The sequence below is a fragment of the Aedes aegypti genome, chromosome 3 (genome assembly GCF_002204515.2).
Source record: "Aedes aegypti strain LVP_AGWG chromosome 3, AaegL5.0 Primary Assembly, whole genome shotgun sequence".
Lineage (NCBI taxonomy): Eukaryota > Metazoa > Arthropoda > Insecta > Diptera > Culicidae > Aedes > Aedes aegypti.
Window position 1 is genome coordinate 325,055,915 of NC_035109.1, and position 22,864 is coordinate 325,078,778.

The window sequence follows — 22,864 nt, forward strand, 5'->3', positions numbered from 1 at the left end:
TTACGGAAAAGATGAAAATTTGCGTGAAGTGCTCCATTACCGGTTCGACAAGTCATGATGAGTCTTGAGTCATGATTTTTAAACGAAAAGGCATGTATGGCAAATCTTTGCATTTTTTTTACAAAATTGACCATAACTCAGGAACAAAAAAAGTACATCCTAAAAGTTACTAGAATTGAAGTTTATAAAGTTTCCTTCTCAAAAATATTTTAATAAAAATTTTCCACGAGTTCGGGCATGGATTTTCCAGCTTTTCTTTATGAATTTCCCTAACGGTGGAAAATTTTGTGGAAAACTTTTTCCAGTTCATATTTTTTTTTTTTGATTTCTGAGAAAATTTGCTTAAACTTTCATATAAAAACTTTGTTTCTACAACGTTTTGTTCTTGAGTTATGATTTTTTAAAGAAAAGTCTTATATGGCACATCTGGACATTTTTCACAAAATTGGCCATAACTCAAAAACGAAAAAAAAGTGCATTCCAAAAATTTCAGTGATAAAAGCTTATAAAATTACCTTCTCGAAAATATTTTTTTGAAAATTTTCCACGAGTTCGGGCATAGTTTTTCCGGCTTTTCTTTACGAATTTTCCCAACGGTGGAAAATTTTGTGGAAAACTTTTTCCAGTTCATATTTTTTTTTTGGATTTCTGAGAAAATTTGCTTAAATTTTCATTTAAAACTTTGTTTCTACAATGTTTCGTTCTTGAGTTATGATTTTTCAAAGAAAAGTCTTATATGGCACATCTGGACATTTTTCACAAAATTGGCCATAACTCAAAAACGAAAAAAAAGTGCATTCCAAAAATTTCAGTGATTAAAGCTTATAAAATTACCTTCTCGAAAATATTTTTTTGAAAATTTTCCTCGAGTTCGGGCATAGTTTTTCCGGCTTTTCTTTACAAATTTTCCCAACGGTGAAAAATTTTGTGGAAAACTTTTTCCAGTTCATATTTTTTTGAATTTTTGAGAAAATTTGCTTAAATTTTCATATAAAAACTTTGTTTCTACGATGCTTCGTTCTTGAGTTATGATTTTTCAAAGTAAGTAGTGTCAAGGGAAAATATAAAAATTTCCACCTGAGTTTTCCGGAAAAATAGGCGACCCTGAATTTTTCTCAATTTTTTTTATTCATATATCCATGAGCCCTGCCTGTGGAAAAAGTTTCATGAAAATCTGAGACCCTTCGGCCCAATTTGTACGATAATAAAAAAAAATTCCCAAGATCAAAGCTTTGTTTTCTGAAATTACTGTTACACTAGGAGTTCTTCGAATCCTTAAACGATTCCAATAAGCAGAAGAGCAGAAAAAATCCAAAGAGAATCCTGAATGGGTTCTGATAAGAATCCTAGAAGGCTTGTAATGAAATATCTTGACGGTATATCTTGAACAATTTTTGGTGACAATTATTGAAAGTTTCTTCTGAAAATCCTGGTAGAATTCTAATGAGAATCTTTTAAATATTATAATAAGAAAGCATACAGATTTCTGTTGAGAATTAATTAAAATACAGCAAGAATTTGATTTTTGTTGATTCTGTTGCGAATATTTATCTTGGAAGGATTTTGATGAGAATCCTACAAGTATTCTGAATTAAAACTTGGAAAGGTTTTGGTGAAAATTATGGAAGGGTGGAATCTGTAGAGATTATGATGAAAATAATGAGCATTATAATGATCTAGGAAAAATGAACATTCTGAAAGGGTTCTGATGAGAATCCTGAATGGATTCTGATAAGGTTCCTGGAATGCTTATGATGAGAATTCGGCATCAATTCTGATAAAATCCTGAAAGGATTCTGATAAAAATTGTCAGAGGATTCTAATGAAAACTTTGAAAGGATTCTGATGGGATGATTCCAGATTTCAACGAGGATTCTAACTAGCATCTCGATGATCTCTGATAATAATTCTGATTTGGATTCTGATGAAAAACCTGAGAGGATTCGGAAGGGAATTCTGAGATAATTTTGTTGAGAACCCTGCGAGAAATTTATTTTTATAAGAATCTCGCAAAAAATCTTAGCGAATCCTGAGAGGAATCCAATGGAAAACCTATGATGATTGATGATAATTCTGTGAGGATTCTAAGAGGATGCATCAGAAACTCTGGATTTATATTTCTCTTGATGAGAATTGCCTTCAAGTTTTCATTTATGTGGAAATATGATTATAAACTCTGAAACCAAATACCAGGACTACTGAAAAAAGCTCAAAATGGCCCCTATAAGTCCAAAATGTTCCATCTTTACCTCTAAAAGTTTGCATTTGCTAAAACAGAGTTATTTGATGTCTCTCAAAATGCCTGTTTTCTTATAAATAGGTCTTTTGGAATGAAGAACAAGGTTCCGAAACTGGACTTGAAATGGTCACCTGTATTCAAAATGACCAGAAAGGCTTCCAACATTTTATCAATTGAGTCAAAAGATATAAGCAAAATAGTGCAAAAAAGTTGTCTACGCCTTTTAAGGGTTAATCCCGGGTAAATGTGAGGACTGCAGTAACAAAACTAATGATTTCGCAATAGGCTCTATTCAAAGGTTTGTCTAGGAACCTTGTTTTTTTTTTAAGGTGAAAGTTCACTGCGTCTGCAGTAAGGCATTTCGTAGTATTCGTGAGATAAATTAAGTATATTTGCAGTATATGTAGTAGTGACATCTTAGTGAGATCTTAGGATGTTGTTCAAATACATAGCAACAACCCTAGCAACAACCGACTGACAGCCACAAAACAAACAAACCGGAGTAATATATTCGATTCCGTGAGAGCTTTTTACGCATAGTTTGTTCGAGCACAAAAGTGACGAATTATTAATTTTTCGCATTGAAAAACAACTCCAGTCAAAATTGTGGAACATATAGAGTATTCCATCAAGATTTCATAGTGCTGCGATGTGTGGAAGAGCAGGTTTAAACGGAAAAAGTTTGTGTTGTGAAAGGGTACAAATGTTGTGAGAGAATTAGTGCATTTGCGAAGTGATTTTAATTCTTCACAAAACTAGGGAAATATTGATAGTAGAGATCCATAATGTGTCCGGATGCAAAGAATATACACTGTATTGATATGAGTAGCAAAATATACTCATTCTAAGCAGATTAGTTGGTACATTTTACATTTTTCTTGGACGCTTTCAGTGGCTGTGGGAGAGTATGGATGAGGGGAAGCGTTTGGAGGAAAGAAAGCTGAGAGAGTTGACGGGTGCCATATTGACTGCCATCTTTGTACAATTGGAAAAATGTCCTTAAATAAACCATCAAATTTGTATCACATAAAAATGATATTAGATGGCGAAAATATTTTTGGCCACCAGTCTGTACGGGAACTGTCCATAGGGCATGCGTGATTGCTGAAAAGAAAACGATGAGTATTGAAATATTTATCCCGTTCATTCCACCCCTCGGCGGTTATAATTGCACTCTTAGAAAGACAGTAACACATCAAACATCCAAATACTTAATTCATCTGATTCCAAAAACGTTGTCCAGTTCAAAGCTATCGATGGTGTGCACGCATCACGGAGGTTATTCCTCGAGGGGACTGTTTTTGTTTCCACTCACCGACAATAAGGAAACTTAAATTGTTCGAAAATGAACCTTCATTCTGAGGGTAGAGGAATCCAACCCATGCTACTTGAACATGCTCGACCATCGACCGATCGAAAGCAGCGTGTGTCAACGGAATTGCAATTTCCAACGTCCAAACTGTTCTTGAAGGCTCAGCTGCATGACTTGTTTTTGTTTTCAGTGCAGGAATCTGAGCCCAATTCGGTTTGGTACACTGTGATTTTGATATTGAGGTTTTACAAATACTAATGATACTCAAATAATTAGATTTTATAAGTTCATTTTCCAATTATAAACTATAGGATGAGCTTAAGGTTATTTCTCAATTATTCCCCCATTTCAATCGAAAGTGTACAATCTCCCCCCATCAACATACTCATCCACCCTTGAAAGCTGTTCAGATTCGGTGGAGGACACGATCGGTAGTTGTTAATTTGCTTGTTACCGTTTGCCAAACTCGCTTCCAATCGAGAAAGATTCTGCCATGACATCAGCGAAAAAAAAAACACTGACTGTCGGTACGTAATCGAAGCTGCTCATTCCCCAATCCACGACCCATGGTCCAACTCCTTCTACTAGTGGACAATGACCGAACTTCGGTTGCCTGTCGTGCTGAGAGGAGGGGTCGCAAAAAAAGCCGAAGCAACTAAATGGTTGTCGGTAGTATGTACCCTTCTCGGTGCATAGAGTGCGTTGGGGCAAAAGTTTGACCATAATCAATATCTCCAGAAAAACCTAAACAGTTTTCTGTTGTGCCAATACAATTCTCCTGAACAAACTTGTGTAAAACTATTTGCCCATGTTTAGTTATAACAGTTTAAAAATTTATTGTTTTGAACGAACTATGTGGGTCAAAAGTTCTCTGACTGAAACACAAAATATCGATACTTTCATAGCAGGTAAACTAAATACCTACCGTTAGCTCATATCTGTAGAAAAATAAACAGTTCATTTTTACAAAAAAAACCTGTACAACCAACGACTATCCATAAGTTTTCCAAATCTGTATAAATTTCTATGACTTTTGGAGTGAAAGTCTTTTACAAGAACAGCTTTCGAACCTCCAAGACGATTATAACATTTATTTTGAATTGAGCTAGGAATTTTAACAAGAAGATTTTGCCTCATTTGAACTTATGCCCCGTTTTACTCTAGCAACGGCAGGCAGCCAGACATTATCTGGTTCGTGTTTTGTCCTCCTTGGCTACCTTTTTGACAACTTTTTTGTCGGCCGCGTGTTTATCCTTTTCTCCGGGCGCGACTTGCGTTTCGATTGTTTGCAATTGCAGGAAGCTGGAAGGTGAAAGAATAAGAGTTTTTTACTTGGACAAAGTTTTGCTTATGCTTTCCTGCTGATATCTCAATGGAGCAAAAACATGGCTAAACTTTGTTGATCCCTTTACCTTTTATGGAGTGCGCCGCACTGACAGTGGCGACCGAACGTTGACTTTTGGAAAGTTTTCGGAATAAATTAGTGGGGGGTTTTGCTTTATTTGGGATATGCTTTCGGTTTTAATAATGTGACTCTTTGAAACAATATGGTTTATCCAAAAGTCGACCTCTGCTTATACCAGCATACATTTGAATTAAAATAATTTATTCTGTAAATTTTGTTAATTCTACTAATCTTCTAAATACGTAATTTTTTATATTTTTCGTGATTTTTTTTTATTTAAAAAAATGTTTTTTTTTTAATTTTTATACTCTTTAAGTTTTTGATTTATCCAAATTTAGTGAATTAAATGCTGGATTGAACATAAATTCCAATAAGTGAAAGGTACTTAAAAACAACATTTTGTATGATCTATTTATTACTACCACGCGTAAACTACAAATAGCTTGCAATATCATTCCAATTGGAGCTTCCTTTTTCCGCATCGACGACATACAGCCTCTATCAAAAGTTTCAGTATCTGAACCCAGTCAGCGCCACAGATCCATCGTTTATGTTTTTACGACTCCCTTTTTTCGCCATCTTTCATCCGATCTCCAGTCCAGAGTGGCCAATCATCGTAAAAAAGCAAGCGCCAGCCATCAGGCAAATGCAACAACCCAGAGCCCCGAGAAAAGATCCCTGGACGGTTTGCCCATCGACCAGTGCACTTTCATGTGTCTTTTTTTTCATGCTGGAAGTTGCGAAACAACGATGTAACAAAAAGCAAAACTGTCCGACGAGAATATCGGCCAGGACAAAGGCAAAAAATTCAGACTCTGTCTCGGTATAATTTATTGATAGTGGACGACAAGTACGAACAGACCGAGTCTCTGTGTGAAAACTTGGAAAACTATAACTTTTATGGTGTGCTCGATGCTGGTGGAAAAAAAAAAAAGTTGATACAATCGATCGAACTACGGAAGGTTCACATACTGACCATTTATTTCCTCGCCGATCGAAAAACGATGTAGAACATCGAGAAATTGGTTCTGCCATTTGTTTGACCATCGTCCCAATGGGTGATGACTAATGGGACTGGTTGGAAGGTTGCAAGGAATTCGTTGCTATTTATGTTCATGTTCCACTCTGAAGACATTCATTACAACTTTTGCATATCTTTCCTCTATTTCAGCTTCCCCAACGTTCATAATCAAACCGCAGGATCAGCGGACAAACCTGAATGGAGTGGCCACCTTCAAGTGTACGGCCTCCGGTAATCCACCGCCATCCGTATTCTGGACCAAGGAGGGCTCCCAAACGCTGATGTTCCCCAACAATACCTACGGGAACATTCACATCTCCAGTCAAGGTTCCCTCCAAGTCCGAGGAGCCCAGAAGGAAGACGACGGGTACTTTGTCTGTTCGGCCTTGAGCGTTGCCGGATCAACTACTAGCAGAGCTTATCTCCAGGTAATTTAGCATTGACTTATCTAGAATGTTTCTTTTTGAGGAGCTAGAGAGAGATGTCCAGCAAATTATTGATTCAAGGAAGGTCTTCACAATTTTCGAAGTTTGCATGCATTTTTTTAGTGACTGTATTTTGAGATTTACACGGTTTTATATTAAATCTTATCTACAATATAAATTATTGATTTCAATCTTTAATACATAAAATTGTTAATATGAATTAATTGAAAATCTAGTGCATTTACCAGGAATATTTCCGGAGAAATTATGATTGCATTTCTTGAGCAGTTTCTCCAAGAACTTTCTCACGAGCTTTGATAAATTTCTTTTAGGATTTCCTCAGATAACTGTTCATGAAATTGATGCTGGTTTTCCCATGACTTTTCCTGGAATATTTTCAAACATTTTGACAACAACCCAATAGAAAATTATCAAAAAATTGATAAGAAATTAAAAAAAAAATCTCCAGTGTCGTCTACATAGATATCCAACTATTAATTGAAAACATATTCAATGCGTTTCTATCCTATTTCTCGTCAGTGATTATACCAGCATTATCGTCAAATTCTTAATTGTAAATGGGTCATTTGTACGTGTTTTCCAGAATGTTCTGCTTCACTCTTGCAGTGATTCTCTCCAGGAATTTTACAAATTTTACCTTGGATGATGTGAAAAGTGTACAAAGGGAACAGATGTAGTACTGGAAGTGGTTGGTATCTATTCTGAACCCGATAGTAGTCTTAATTTCGACTTCAGTGCTAGTGCTATGGTTCTATAGTAGTCAAGATCCAAGCCTTCTAACTTGACTACATTGTATGGAAACTCGGCTAATGAGCAATCCAGTTTTTTGGTGAGCAAATCAAAGTTTCTGCATTATCAATTTTCCATGACATGACATTGAATAATGAAGTTACAGTCGAATCGCGTTATAACGACATCGCAAGGGACCGTCGCAATAGAGAAAAGTCGTTATAGAGAATAGTTATGACATCGAAAAGTTTTTCAAGGGACCGAAAAATGTCGCTATAGAGAGCTTTTGTCGTTATAAATGTTGTCGTTATAACGAGCTTCGACTGTATATTGTTGAAGTCTGTTGGAAAATGTTATGTGACGATTACTGATAACACCATTTCACTCAACCCAAAACTCTTAAAAGCAAACACAAGTTATTCAGCGCATGTTTTGCAGCAACAACATAAATATAGACGATAAGTCACTCATGTAAATGTTTTAGGGTTTATTTTTACTTATCTTAATCCTTTTTTCATATTTTTTACATAAGGTAATTGTGCTAAACTTTACTCGTCATCTGTAATCCACGTAATTTTGTAAAAATCTCATTTGCATCAATATATTTCATTATTCGTAGTAATGGATATTCACTTCGTGAAAAGAAATTATCATTTGATTTCATAAATCTACGAATTCTCTTGATCTGAATTTGAAAAGATATTTATCATGTTCCGAAATGTAATGTTTGTCGCTATGTCAGTGCTCCAATAGAATAATTATTACGATCCGTTTATTCAGGACGAAGTGGTGAACTAGCGTCTATTCTCTAAGCTGTTGTTTGGTTCGTCTCTGGGTTACCAACGGTATGCTTTGAAGTGTTTTTTGATAATTTCATCACACAAGTCAAACGCTTACTAAAAATGCAACGCGAAAACCTGTGGCAGCTATTACCGTCAGCGAAGAAGTGATAATTGCCTACGTTTAGGATGTTCTACTAAACTGTTCTTTGAAATTCAGCATTGAAATCCATTACAAATTCAAGCTTATTGTAGTTCACAATTGCTTTCAATTTCGGCCAAACGGCATTCGTCCAAATGACCTTTTCGGACAAATGGCGTTCGGCCAAACGGCATTCGGCCAAATGGAATTTGTCCAAATGGCATTCGGAGAAATGACCCGGAACCGTGGAATCAATTTCACTTGATAGAGTTGTAGCCCTTTGCCATTTTAGGCTATTTCTATTTTGTAAGCGTATGCGAAATACCGAATGATTCCGTCAAATACGCTTCGAAACAAAATTCTGTGGAATTTCAAGGAACTCATACAAATTGTAAAATTATTTCCACGAAAAATTGAACACAAACGGAATTAAACAGAATTTTGCGCTTTTATTCTTATGTAGTATACCGCCCACATCTTCTGCACACAAATGTCCTAAAATCATCAAGTGCGCAAATCTAGGGCACCAGACGTTCATTCAAGCTATAGGGTAGATGTACCAATAGTGGAGGTACTAAGCACGATTGAACTTTATTTATCCGCCTAGATTCAAGAAACGCAATTAATGCAAATGTTAATGTTGTCACGAAAAGTAACGACCATTGACTTAATGAGAAAAATGGTTTCATCGCAGTAACCCACGGCATGTAAGTGAAAAATAATACCTCCACTATTGGTACACTGTTCCTTTAGTTGCGGTATATTTTTAATTTGTGTTCCTATAATTGCGGTAATCGTTGTTTTCTTATGGGATCCTCCATTATAGGAACATTTTACCGCAACTATTGGTACAAGCAAGAAAAGTTTTAGCTATTTTAGTGATATTTCATCAGCTTTAAAGCATTTTGAACGCTCTTTTCAACTATTCCGTGTATCAACAAGCCAATACGTCGATTGGCAGTGTCGGTTCTATGGCTAATGTGATAAAATTGGTGAAAACAGCACTACCGCAACTATAGAAACACCCAGAACTAATGGAACACTTACCCTAAACTTGTTAGATTAGTCACTCGCTGGCCAATTGATCAAGTTTTCTGCTTGAACCACTGTCTGGTTCTTTGGATTTGTGTTTATTTTCATTTCAAACTAGTGATCCCGGCAAACTTCGTCTTGCCATCAAGTAGGCTGTTGAAAAACGTTATGAATCGTCCCATACCAAATGACAGTTCCGTGCAATCTCGTTTTTCCAACTTTCCCGGTGAATATCCTGGGATTTTTATACACACAAACACGTCGGAACCCTTGACGAACAAAACGGATAAGAAATCATCCAAATCCGTTGACCCGTTCGTAAGCCATTTCGTGACATACAAACACCATTTCATTTTTATTTATATAGATAGATAGATGAGGCAGATGCGCACATTATTTTACATCGATAAATAAATCTAGGTTTATTCATAGGCAGAGCAGACCTCTTCTCTATGACTTTAATAAATAGACTTTCGACCCAAGGCCGGTTCGTCTCCGTGCATGGCATAATTTCTGTACAACCCAAACCTTTGATAATTAATGAAAAAACGATTTTTACGATGCTTTTGAATTTAGATCAGAATATGTTTGGATTGCTAGGATATTCAAAATGAACCACAACAATATTTTTCCGATTTTTGGCACATCTAAATCGCAAGAAACCAATAAATAAGGCAAGCATAAAATTTCGCTCATTGAGAAACGGATTTCCCGAACAAACATGGGTGAACTTTTCAACCTAATTTGCAGTGTCCAGATTCAAACCTTTAAAACTACTAAATAATTTTCAGTATACTTTTGAGGATTAGGGTGACCATTTTCGAAATAGGGTGACCAGAAAAATTGCGATTTTGCAAAATTTTTATTTTTAAAAAAGATTATAACTTTTGAACCGTTTGACCGATTTTCAATCTTTTTGGACGAAATGAAGGCTAAAGATTTTGACTTTTCGGGAAAAATATAAAATTTCACCAAAATTGTGTTTTTTACATGAAAAAACTCAATAGTTTCCGTTTTTCCATGATTTGAAGGCCTCGGGACCAAAGGGGCTATCGCTGTTCTCATTTTTTCTTGAAAGTTCAGAAAATTTTACGTATACTGTCAAATTTTCAGCGATGTATGTTTTTTAGTTTTTGAGATATATTTTTTTGAAAATAAAAAATCAGTCATTTTTTATCGGCACACACTGTAGATCTCAGCGCATTAGATTTGTGATGTTTTAAAAAAATTATAACTTTTGAACAGCTTGACCGATTTCCAATCTTTTTGTATGGAATGAGAGCTTAAAATTTCAACTATTCAGACAAAATTGAAAAATCTGATAAAAATATGTTTAAACGTGAAAAAAAATTTTTTTTTTCAAAGTTTTCTATTTTTTCTATTTTTTCTATTTTTTCTGAAAAGTTGAGACCTTAAGCTTTCATTTCACAAAAAAAGATTGGAAATCGGTTGAGCTGTTCAAAAATTATGATTTTTTTTAAACATTACAAATCTAATGCGCTGAGATCTACAGTAAGGGTATGCGATATGAGTATTTTCCATGACGATACGAAACGAAACGATATGCGGAATTTTCGAAACTGTTCGTAGCGAAACGAAACGAATAATTGAAATATTCCGTAAAACCGATACGGAATTCAAATCCTCACGAAATGTTTCGAAACGAAACGATTTTTTTTTTCTGAATATTCCGCGAAATTTTTTGTGCAGTGATAATTTCCACATACACGTTGGGTGATTTCTTAATTTTTTGAAAAAATCATTCAATTTGCCAGGAAAGCGTTTGTTTTATAACCCATCGGGCTCAAAATATTTTAAATGTTACGTGCATCTTACTACTAAACTTCAGTCAATTTGAGTGACAGATATGTTCTATGACGATGAGAACAGTCGAAAATACTCAAGTGAATTACCGTGTTCCCACCATAATGTGTGTCCCTAGGGCGTAATCTTGCGCACTCATTAAAAATTTTGTAGAAAAATGTGATTGTTTTTATTTCAATTTTAATTTCATAAAACTGTGAAAAAATCAAACGAATAAATTGTTTACTGCTGCGCAAAATCAGTTGCGTGAATGGTATTAAGCCAAACCATGCTGAGGGTGACAGGTTTGAATCCCGGTTCCGTTTGGGATCTTTTCGAGTTGGAAACTTTTCTGACTTTCAAGGTCAAACCTACATGTCTTGTTTGACAAACCTTATGTCTTGTTTGATAAAAGCTCGTTCACAAATTTCATAACGATCAAGGTGAGCAGATGCTCTTAAATTGCTACAATAATGAAGTGGATCGAAAAGTAGTCGCAAACATTGATAACAATATTGAAAATGTTGAGTTAATCCCAAAAGGAATTTAACTTTTAGAAATGCCTTACAATGTATCAAAAAATCATGCAGTGGTGATGTTATGTACCTTGAGAGAACGTATATAAGAGTGAATGTGAAGTCGATAAATACTCATAAGAAGTCTGAGAAACAGGATCTATTCCATAACGCCAAAGAAGAAGAAAAGGAGGAGACGGAGTAATTACCGGAATAATTGCTGTTGTATTTGCGGAATTATTAAATTACATTAAATTTCGAGGAGCTCCTGAATTATACTCATACTAATTAAATCCAATCGAGATAAATTTGGAAGAATTGCAAGTGTAATAAATTGCAAGAGATAATTTCCAGGAGGAACTAAACAAGGACTTCCTGGTCGAGTTCAATAAGAAGTTTCTATTCAATTTCCTGAAAAATTTTGATGATTGCTTAGAGGTATCACTCTCTAAATGGCTGGAAGAATAAATGGAAAAATCTGGCGGAAAGAAATTTCTTAGAGTAATCCATGTGAAAATTATTGGAGGTATTTCTGATGATTTTCTTGAGCAAATACGGGAGAAATAATCTGTGAAGGAATTTCTTGAAGACTTCTGTGAGAATTGGATTTTTGAGTAGTTTTGAGATTATGTCATTTTAAGATTCTCGGTTTAAAACTGACTAGGGGAAAAACAGATATTTTCAACCTACACGAATTCTGAGCCAATTTTACAAACTATGAATGGTTTGAAAACTAGTGCTGGGTCGAGAATTAGTGCTTTTCTCCTACAAAATCAAATAATCAATAAATTGGGAACCTATTTTAAACGTATTAAAAAAAAATCGAAAAATCTAAAAAAAAAGTTCTGATTTTGGACAACAGAGCATTGTGAAATTGCGAATTAGATTGAAAAGTTCATCCATGTTCGTTTAGACAATTGATTTCTCGTTGTTCAGATGTGCCAAAAAATCGGAAAAAGTACTGTTGTCCTTTTTTATTTCAAAATACCCTAAATACCCCAACAAACTTGGACCTAAATCCGGAACCATCATCAAATTCAAAATAATTAATGCATGAATAAAAAAATAAAACTGATTTGTGATTTTTCCTTAAAAATAATCATCAAAATCGATCAAAACTATTGAATTTCGAAACTTTGATGTCGGTACCCAGTACTGTAAAAGTTAAGATCAATGCCTTGCGGTATATTGCATCTGATACTTGTAATAATAAGTGGTCAATATAAAACAACCCCAAAAATGTTTTTTTTTTAAATTTCGAATCGTGCAGAAAATATGCCACGCTATAACAGGGAGATGCGTGAACAAATCTAGGGGTTTATTCACAAATTTCATAACGCCAAAAATGACCATTTTGGATACGCACCCACCCCTGCGTAACGCTTTTTGTATGAATATTTTATAAATTTTGTATGAGCCATAACATTACGAGGAAACCCACCCACCCCTAAAGCGTTATGACATTTGTGAATGGGCCCCAGATGAAAATGAATCGAGGGCTAACCTCAACATTTCAAGAGTACAAATCTAAATAACAAATGGTTTGTCGTAAAATTCTGTTATCGATTTATGTCGTGAATTCTGATAGGCGTGAACATATCATGGATCGCATCACCGGCCTTAGATGACTCCCAGATCCTTACCTTATCCAACTAATCCAATATCCTTCCCCTGACAACTGTGGAGATTCACAAGATTCTTCGGTCTCTAGTACCAATGGTTGTCCAACTCTCAATCCTTTCCTTCCCCGATGACCGTTAGGGCATGACCAGCGCCGCTATTGACTTTAAAAAATGTGAGCTTTCGATATGTGCATATTGAGATTGGCAAGCTAACCGCTAGCCCCATTCATAAACCTCTGTGCGACTTCGATTGTATAGTAACAACTACGAATTGTACAGTCATCTGTTCTCATGCTCATGCTCAACATTGAGGACTCTTGTCCCGCTAGAATATTGCGAAAAGGCTTTTTTACATTTGTGTGGGCGATATACTACAAAGAAGTAGAAGCGTGTGTTCTGCTGTTTTTGTTCGAAATTAAATTTGAAATTTCGCGAAATTCCGTTTTTTTCCGTTTGTTTTCAATTTTCCGCGGGAATATTTTTAGAATTTGACGAAACGAAATAAAAAATTCCGCTTGTATGAGTTCCGTGGAATTCCGCGGAATTTCGTTTCGAAGCGTGTTTGACGGAATCATTCGGTATTTCGCATACCCTTAATCTACAGTGTGTGCCTTTGAAAAATGACTGATTTTTTATTTTCAAAAAAATATATTTCAAAAACTAAAACACATACATCGCTGAAAATTTGACAGTTTACGTAAAATTTTCTGAACTTTTAAGAAAAAATGAGAGCAGCAATAGCCCCTTTGGTCTCGAGGCCTTCAAAACACGAAAAACCGGAAACTATTGAGTTTTTTCATGCAAAAAACACAATTTTTGTGAAATTTTATATTTTTCCCGAAAAGTCAAAATCTTTAGCCTTCATTTCGTCCAAAAAGATTGAAAATCGGTCAAAAAATCGTCAAAAATACGTGTATCCTTATTTCGGATAAGGAACAAAATAGTCAATTTGCACGGAATTCGGAGACCCACTAGATCGGTTTTTCATGGAATGGCTGACTTACGAAACTCTTTAGTTCGTTAACAAGAATTGAAAGTTATTTATGTAATCTGAAATTATTATTTATTATTATTATTATCTTGACTAACGAGATTTGCAGTCCGAGGCTGGCTCATCTCGGTCAATATGAAATTCCGCAGAAAACTGCAGATAGAATTTCTTCAGTGTTGGTGGTCTTTCAAAATATCTGGACAAAGTTCAGAAGGAATTCCGTCTTTCCAACGAATCAGTTGAAAAATTCTCGATCGAATTATGTTATTTTCATAAAATTTCCCTGGTTTTTATTATTTAAAAACTTCATCGGAAAATATTACCTAAAATTTTCAGAAAAAAATGATTATTTACCCTGTAAGATTAAATATACTGTACAAAATATCTGGTTTTATTTGAAGGATTACGAAAGATTTTTCAAAAACTCTTTTGACAAATTATTTAGCTCAAATTGATGGATTTTTTGATTATTCTGACTGGAATGCTTATTGGCTGTGGAAAAAATTATTTTATCATATATTTTGCATAATATTTTGCAAAAAAATCGTGATATCCAATGAATTTATATTAGAGTTCATAGTTTTTCATATTGGATTTGAGGACATTATGGAATAAATTTGTGGCAAAAAGTTTGACGAATAAAATGAACTTGAAGATGTGAAGTGAAGCGACAGACTTTCTGATTAAAGGGTACGCAAATTTTACATAATTCACATTCCTGCCCGAATTAACTAAACATAATCGTGGACTTCTATGGTCTACCAGTTTTCACGAAGGAATTTCATTTGTGTTGACTTTTCGACGACGAAAATACTCAATCTACCCTCGCCTACATTGATACTTGCTGGGTAGAATCTTCGTTGATTTTTATGTGTTTTTATCCTCGCCTTGACAACACAACAAAGATTGGCAAAGCGCTTGCCGCAAGATTGTCAGTTTCCTTTTACCCTGCTGATACTCAACCGCTTTATGATCATCGGAAGCAAAAAATGATATTCATTCTGGACAGCTTGACTTTTTTACATTCCGCTTCGGGAAGTTGTAATTTTTGCACAAAGCACAGTAAAGACGCGTCAACATCATCGATTCCGTGCATCGGATGGTTCATTACCCGTAAAGCAGCATATTTTTTAATTAGTATGAACCTCAATGATAATCAATTTTCTAAAACTGACACTCATCTGCTTCTGATAATCAAAAACACCAGCGACGTACGGGCATCGTTGTTTGTTTTTTCATCTACTTTTGTGCCATCTTCATTGGTGCAATCATATTGGTGGTGGTGCGGTTACTTTGATGGTGGCATAAATGTCAGTGAATTGAGTATAGTGAGCATGATTTTTTTCGTCCCTGATTTTTGGAACGGGCATGACTAGGGGATGACGAAAATCGATGTCCGACGTCATTTCCAAGATGGCGACCTCTGGTTTGGGAAAATAGTTGGAAACCCATATAATATGGGTATTTTTGGAACGGGCACGACTAGGGGATGACGAAGATCGACGTCCGACGCCATTTTGGAATCCAAGATAACGACCTCCGGTTTCGGAAAATCGGTGGAAACCCATACAATATGGGTATTTTTGGAACGGGCATGACTAGGGGATGACGAAAATCGATGTCCGACGCCATTTTGGAATCCAAGATGGCGACCTCTGGTTTGGGAAAACCGTTGGAAACCCATACAATATGGGTATTTTCAGAACGGGCACGACTCGGGGATGACGAAAATCGATGTCCGACGGACATCCGCATAAAATATTACAATACACCGTTTACTCACATGAATGGTCAGAGGCTTGTGAAGTAAATGAAAAGTAACCTCTAATCTCTTATTACGGTCGTAGATCCCAAGGCCTATATTCAATGGAGTCCTTGGAAGACCTAGGACATCCGCACAAATTATAACAATACACCGTTTACTCACATGAATGGTAAGGGGCTTGTGGAGTAAATGAAAAGTAACCTCTAATCTCTTAATACGGTCGTAGATCCCAAGGTCTATATTCAATGGAGTCCTTGGAGAACCTAGGACGTATATTCAATGGAGTCTTGGAGGATCTAGGACATCGGCACAAATTATAAAAATACTCATTTTACTACTATGAATAGATAAGGGCCTGTGCCATATTAAAAAAACATCAATGGATCGCTAAATATGCCAGTACATTGCAGGTATATATTCCAGGAAGTTTTTGGATGAACTAGAACACATGTTGTACTCACTTAATTACCAAAACTTGGATCTGACAATACAAACGCTTCTTAAAAATATAACAATCTTCTAGGGTCCAGTATTGCGAGACATTCTTCTACATAGAAATGATAAATTGGCAAAACCTCGTTTTACGAACTAAGCTCCCTCGTTTTACGCACTGGTTCAATTTACACATCAACTCAATTTGCGCACCCCCGATCTAGTTCGTAAATTGCGGTTACAGTGTACTAGCGGTCCCGAAAAACTTTGTCCTGTCATAAGTAGGCTTTAAGATTAGTTTTCTCACTTCTTTTTTCAATAATTCAGGAAATTTTCTTTGACTTTTCCTCTCCACAAACACGTGAGTTCATTTGCCCGTTCTCAAGCCATTTCGTGACATACAAACACCATTCCATTCTTATTTATATGCAGCCATTCCATGAAAAACCGATCTAGTGGGTCACTGAATTCTATGAAAATTTGCTATTTTGTTCCTTATCCGAAATAAGGATACACGTGTTTTTGGATTTTTTGATTATGGTGACCATTTCCAAAATTGGGTGACCGCAAAAATTGCGATTTTGCGAAATTTTTATTTGAAAAAAAAACATAACTTTTGAACCGCTTGATTGATTTTCAATATTCTTGGACGAAGTGAAAGCTAAAGATTTTGAATTTTGAAGAAAAATTTAAAATTTCACAAAAATTGTTCTTTACATGAAAAAATAAATAAAAATTTCCGTTTTTTTGTGTTTTGAAGGCTTTGGGACCAAAAATGCTATTGCTGTTCTCATTTTTTCTTGAAAGTCCGAAAAATTTAACTTTAACTGTAAAAATTTCAGCAATATATGTTTTTTTTTTAGTTTTTGAGTTTAATTTTTTTAAATAGAAAATTAGTTGATTTTATCGGCATACACTGTAGATTCCAGTGCATTAGATTTTGTATTTTATATAAAATTATAACTTTTGAACAGATTTTTTGATTCATAACATAAGTAAAACAATTCATTTTCCTTATAACTTTAACTCCCATACACCTAATTTGGCCAGGGCATTCCTAATTTGACCACTCTTATGAGAAATCAATGCGGTTGGCCAATTTAGGAACCGAAGTTAAATCTCTGGCTGAAACTGGTTCCGTTGGCCTATATTGACCAACGGGATTTTCAAAGCGAAAAAATGGTTTTAGCTCAGTTTTGATATTCACACAGATTATATGGATTGAAAGCTTGCATTTGACATATTTGTAGTATAAATACGGCTTCCCATTAATTTTTATTGACATTTTCTCTTAGGCTGGCCAAAACCGGTGCTTTTACCCTATATAAATAAAAATGGAGTGGTGTTTGTATGTCACGAAATGGCTTCCGAACGGGTCAACCAATTTGAATGATTCTTTCTCCGTTTTGTTCCTCAAGGGTTCCGACGTGTTTGTGTGTATAAAAATCCCAGGATATTCACCGGGAAAGTCGGAAAAACAAGCGTGAACGGAACTGTCATTTCCATAGCGTTTTTCAACTGCCTACTTGATGGCAAGACAAAGTTTGCCGGGCCCACTAGTTTATTATAAATAATAAGATATCCTTAAGGTGTTCATTTTACCACCCCTTCCTGTAAGCGTCAAGTTACGGTGAAATCAATCATTTTACTTGCTCAAAATTTGCCCATATTGATATGGTTTCGTATATTTTCCATAATGGACCCTTCCACCAAGGGACCTGGAAACTACTACAGAGTGATCATGGCATCCGGTGGTACTGGAAATGCTTCCGAAAGCATCATCTATTAAAATATTGAAGGACGATACCCATATCTAAATGGTTCCGAACATGTTCTATTCTGGACTTTCTCTAGGGCACCTGGACCTTGCTATAGAATGATCATGGCATCTGGTTCTTCTTGAAATGCTTTCGAAAGCATCCCTTCAAAAAATCTTGAATTATTGATATTGTTCCATATTGCTCACTTCCCCCAGGGCACCTGGAACCTATTAGAGAATGGACAGTGATACTTACTATTAAAAATATGCTTTCGGAACCATCCCCTTGAAATTTTATGCACAGTTTGATATGGTTCCGAAGAATATGTACAGGGTATTCAAAAGGTTCGAATACACTTTAAAAATGTTTCAAAAATGAAAAAAGCAGGATATTATTTTCTAAGTCAATTTCTATTGAAGCAATGTTTGTTAAGAACCCTGAGGGCATATTAACTGGGAGCACACACCTTTGAGCTTTATAACGAGCTTGAGACGTTTCCCAAAAGAATCGCTCGCGGCACGCACCTGGTCCATCGGCATCTCGTCCCAGATCTTGGAAATGAGCTTCTTAAAATGGTCCATAGTGCTCACTTGATGTTTGCTCTGCTTGGACAATATGTTCGAACATACATGCAAGTCCAGGGGATTAAGGTTCGGGGAGCAAGGAGCCCACAAAGTCTTATCGAGAAAATCAGTCAAATTCTCTCGACACCACCTTGGACGATATTCGCCGTGTGAGCCGGTGCACTGTCATGTTGGAAGACGTAACGATCCTTCCCGCAGAGGTCCTGATGTGCCGGGATCACAATCTTCTCCAGAACCGCGGTCTTATAGTATAGTATAGTATAGTAAAGTTTTTCTCGATAAACACCAGCTACTCACGCCTGGATACGGCCCCCAAACCACCACCGACGCGGCGCTTGGGACGATTATGAAGGATACTGGCGAACGTCGGCAATTTTGGAGACTATGCAGCTGTTGCAAGACAAACAATTCCCCATCAGAAAACTCCAACTCCTGTCCTGCGTGCAACAGTTTAGCCTGTCCAGCCTCTTTTTCGTTGTTGCCTCCGTTACTCCGTGAACCTTGCGTTTCTTGCACGGCTTGTATCCCAGGTCCTTCGTCATGATAGTTTGAGCAGTTTCGATCTACACATCCAGCAGCGATCTTCCGTATCGAGCGGTCCATTTTTTCGGCGAACCCGCTCACTTACATCCTTGATGGCTGCTGGCGTCCTCGCCAAACGCGGCCGCCCGGATCACACATGGTCCTTGACCGAGGCCGTCTCCCGATACCGACGGATGGTGCTATAAATGGAATTGCGCTTAACCCCGTGGGATTTGAACCGCCGGAATATGTCGCTGGGTCGCTCACCTCTCGCTAACAAATTTTATTTATAATTATATAAAAAAGTATAAACAAAAAAATTAAATGATAGCAGAACGAAAACAAAATATAATATCGAATATTTTATTGATATATGTCGCGTTAATGTATTTTGCTCAGCTGATGTGAAAAAAGCTCGTTCAACGTATAGGTATATCAACAAATTCTGGTGACTCCATAAGGATTGATCAATCGTGCCAGAAAGTCAACAAATTAACTTATGTTTTTCAACTCAATTAACACTCAACATTAGATTCAACACATAACTTTAGTATCAATCAAATATAGTAATGTAGCCTAAAATATTTCAGCCTCAGATAACCTTGCATTCTTCTTTGTAATCCTCCCTCATTACAGGTCACCAGCTCGTTCGACAGCAGTCCTCCACCGGTGCTGCAAGAAGTCCCATCCAACCTGACCCTCCCTCGAGGCAGCATAGCTATGCTTCCCTGTCGCGGTTCCGGCCCAACTAGTCCTAAAATCTACTGGAAGAAGAACGCCACCGACATAACCGCCCTTGGGCCACGCTTCTCCATCGTCCAAGGCGGGACGTTGAAAATTGACGGTAAGTAACTTATCCTAATCGGTCCAGCATTATAATCCGTCTCGATCGGAAATTGCCGGTTTGCATGACCAGCCTTGGCTGACTGACGGGGAGATCAATGCCAAGAGAGCAGCAACAAGTGGTTCATCGAAACAAGAGCGGTACGTTTCGTGGGCTCGATTCGTGCCACGTTCAGCAGGGTGTATTTCCATGTCGATGGGCAGTTTTCGAGTGACGGAACCAGTAATTTGGCTGTTTGTGTGTCAAGTTGACGGTGTACTTTGGCCTAACAGTTTCCGAGGCACGCGATTCTGTTGCGGTAAACAGCTAACTAGTTAAACTGTTGCACAATGTAGCGCAAATGGCTGGTTTAGCTTAACTTGTAGAGTAATCACAGTTTGAACGGTGGCATTTGATAAATGCTGTGAAATTTTAGAACAATGTCAGTGTAGTTACGAATGGAATTCTGCTCAGGGTTCCGAATGCAATCTTTCTCAGGATTCCGAATGGAACCCTTCTTAGGATTAAAAAATAAAAAACATCTCAGAATTCCGAATGAAATCCTTCTAAGGATTTTGAGTGAAATCCTTCTCTAGAATCCAAATGGAATCCTTTTCAGAATTCCGAATGAATTCTGTTTCAGGATTGCGAAAGGAATCCTTCTCAGAGCCCTTCTTAGTATTCCGAATTAAAAACACTCCAAATGGTTCTCTCTCAAGCTTTAAAATAGATACTCTCTTAGGAATCCAGTTGGAATCCCTTCATTTGATTCATCTTAATTCAATGTTTATAGATCTGAAACACTGCATTCTTTGAAGTTTCTAGGTATTTTGAAAACTATCGCATAACTTCGTTAGTTTTACCTTATTCTAACCTTTATCACATATACTAAAACGTAAGACCTTCACGTAATCAGCTCTTAATACATTAGTTATTTAGGAAGAAAACACAATCAAACATGTTTCTAATATTTAGGGACGTATACTATACTAAACAATGTTTTATTCCGGTGTAATAATATTTTAAGTGATATTCTTATTTGTTAAATGTGCTCTTTGTTGTTTCTTAGTCGTATTCAAACTTTTGAGGAGCTTCTATCGCAGCAGGCAATTATAATTTTCCTCCCCACCAAAAACCTAATCATTCATTTTGGATTTGCTTCTTAAAACTTCCTGCCACTCTTCAATTCTTCTTCCTTCCTCATTCCTCCTTTCGGCCTGTCTGGCTGCTGTAAGCTGTTTATCAACCATCGTAAAATGTAATTACCGCTAACAATGAGGATTATTTTTAATGCGTGTTGAAAAATGGCAGAATGATAAGAACCATCGTCGCTTGTGCTGAACCGGAAGGAACCATTTTTTCCCACACCCAATCCCAAACTCCTCCGCCAATCAGCAGAAATCCGACGGGAAAAGTTCTTGGCAAGGACCCACAAAACGGGTAAGGGAGAGGGATTAATTTCTCATTTTTATCAGTTATATTTCTTGCCAACTAGCATCATTGTTCTCACCGTTCGTCAATTGGGGGGCTGCAGAAAACTGAAAAATGACTCCGGTTCGTAATTAATTTCTGCAACTTGAGTAAGCGGGTGCAATTATTCAGGATTTTCTTCGCCACACAATCTATAAGCCCGCTTCTGCCTTCCCACTACTCGAGGAGCGCGATAGCATCTTGATGGCTTTTTTATTCATCGTGTGGTTGGTGCTGGTTTAGGGTTACCAGCTGTACTTTTTTTAACCTTTAAAAATTGCAAATTATTCTTTTGTGCTAAATGGCATTTAGTGTACATGTTTCAAGGCATTTCTCAAAATTGATAACCAAATTGAAATGTGTTGAACATTCTCACATGAAATTATAAGCATTATTTTTATTTTTTATTATTATTAAGCTTAATCACAGTAACCTTCGCCAACGAGGTTTCGAGAATACTCCAAATAAGCATACATCTCTACCGTTTTTGGAAATAAGTGATTAGTGAGAGACAACATTTAAAAAAACTTGCCTCTAAACCTTGATTTGAAAACTCGGGTTCTTGTGGGTTTTGAGACAAACGAATGTATTTTTGTGAAGAAATTCTGCGTGAAATATTCTTTTTAATCCTTTCTGAGAAAAGCACCACTTTTATTTGGCTTGGGCTACAAGGCCGAAGTCCCCCCGGAACTACCTCATTGTATTACTTCAGGGGTCTGAGAAGGGCTTGTTGATGCCTCTACGCCTTTTCGTCAAGCCTCTTGCTTTATTCGCTCTGGATGCAATTTGTCTCTTCAACGTCACTCACGTTTTGAGACCAGTCTTACACCTAAGCCATTACGATATATGCTACAGTGTTTGTTGGTGCGCTGCCCCTGCTCGTAATGGCCGAGGGCGGTCTTGCGATTCCGGTTGAGGAGTGACTGCCGATTCGCAAGCGCCCCGACGATCCAAGGCCGGCAGTCCGTCGTGACGTCGTGATCAATACTACTCACCGTAGTTCACGACGGTGAAGCTAGCCTACTCCGATGGCGAGATCACAGAAGGAGGAATATCTCCCAAAACCGGTAACGTTACGCGTTGTTCATATTATGTTATTGACCGGTATAGCGCCGAAGTCGGTCCAGTGATTACGGTTGTAGGATGGCTTCAGGTTCACTAGCGTTCGGACGACTTAAGCCGGTGACTCGCTACGGACTACTCAGAATAGTCCCTAGCGGTTGATCTATCCTACTTTGACGAAGATTTCCCCGGCGGCGAAGATCTCCCGATGCTATCCGAGCAGATGCCGGGGCCGTTCTTGCAATTCCGGTGGTCGATCACGATCGTCGATCATTTGCCGATGCTGTTTCGCGATCTATTTAGCTAGTCCCCGGTGAAGGATCTAGCCTACTCAGACTCGATGGTGGTCGGCCAAGTGTCAGGGTCGGTTGTGCAATTCCGGTTGAAGGGTGACTTCGGATTTGCAGGCG

General features: G+C 37.0%; 1 protein-coding gene across 3 annotated transcripts in view; it reads left to right on the forward strand.

Moving 5' to 3' along the window:
* LOC5565802 (protein sax-3) overlaps positions 1 to 22,864 on the forward strand; it is an 808,606-nt gene that overhangs the window by 742,712 nt on the left and 43,030 nt on the right. For all 3 annotated transcript variants that reach the window (XM_021853934.1, XM_021853935.1, XM_021853936.1), the window contains 2 exons: positions 6,128 to 6,405; positions 19,736 to 19,943. In XM_021853934.1, coding sequence (XP_021709626.1) covers positions 6,128 to 6,405; positions 19,736 to 19,943 — 486 coding nt within the window. The remainder of the gene's footprint in view (positions 1 to 6,127; positions 6,406 to 19,735; positions 19,944 to 22,864) is intronic.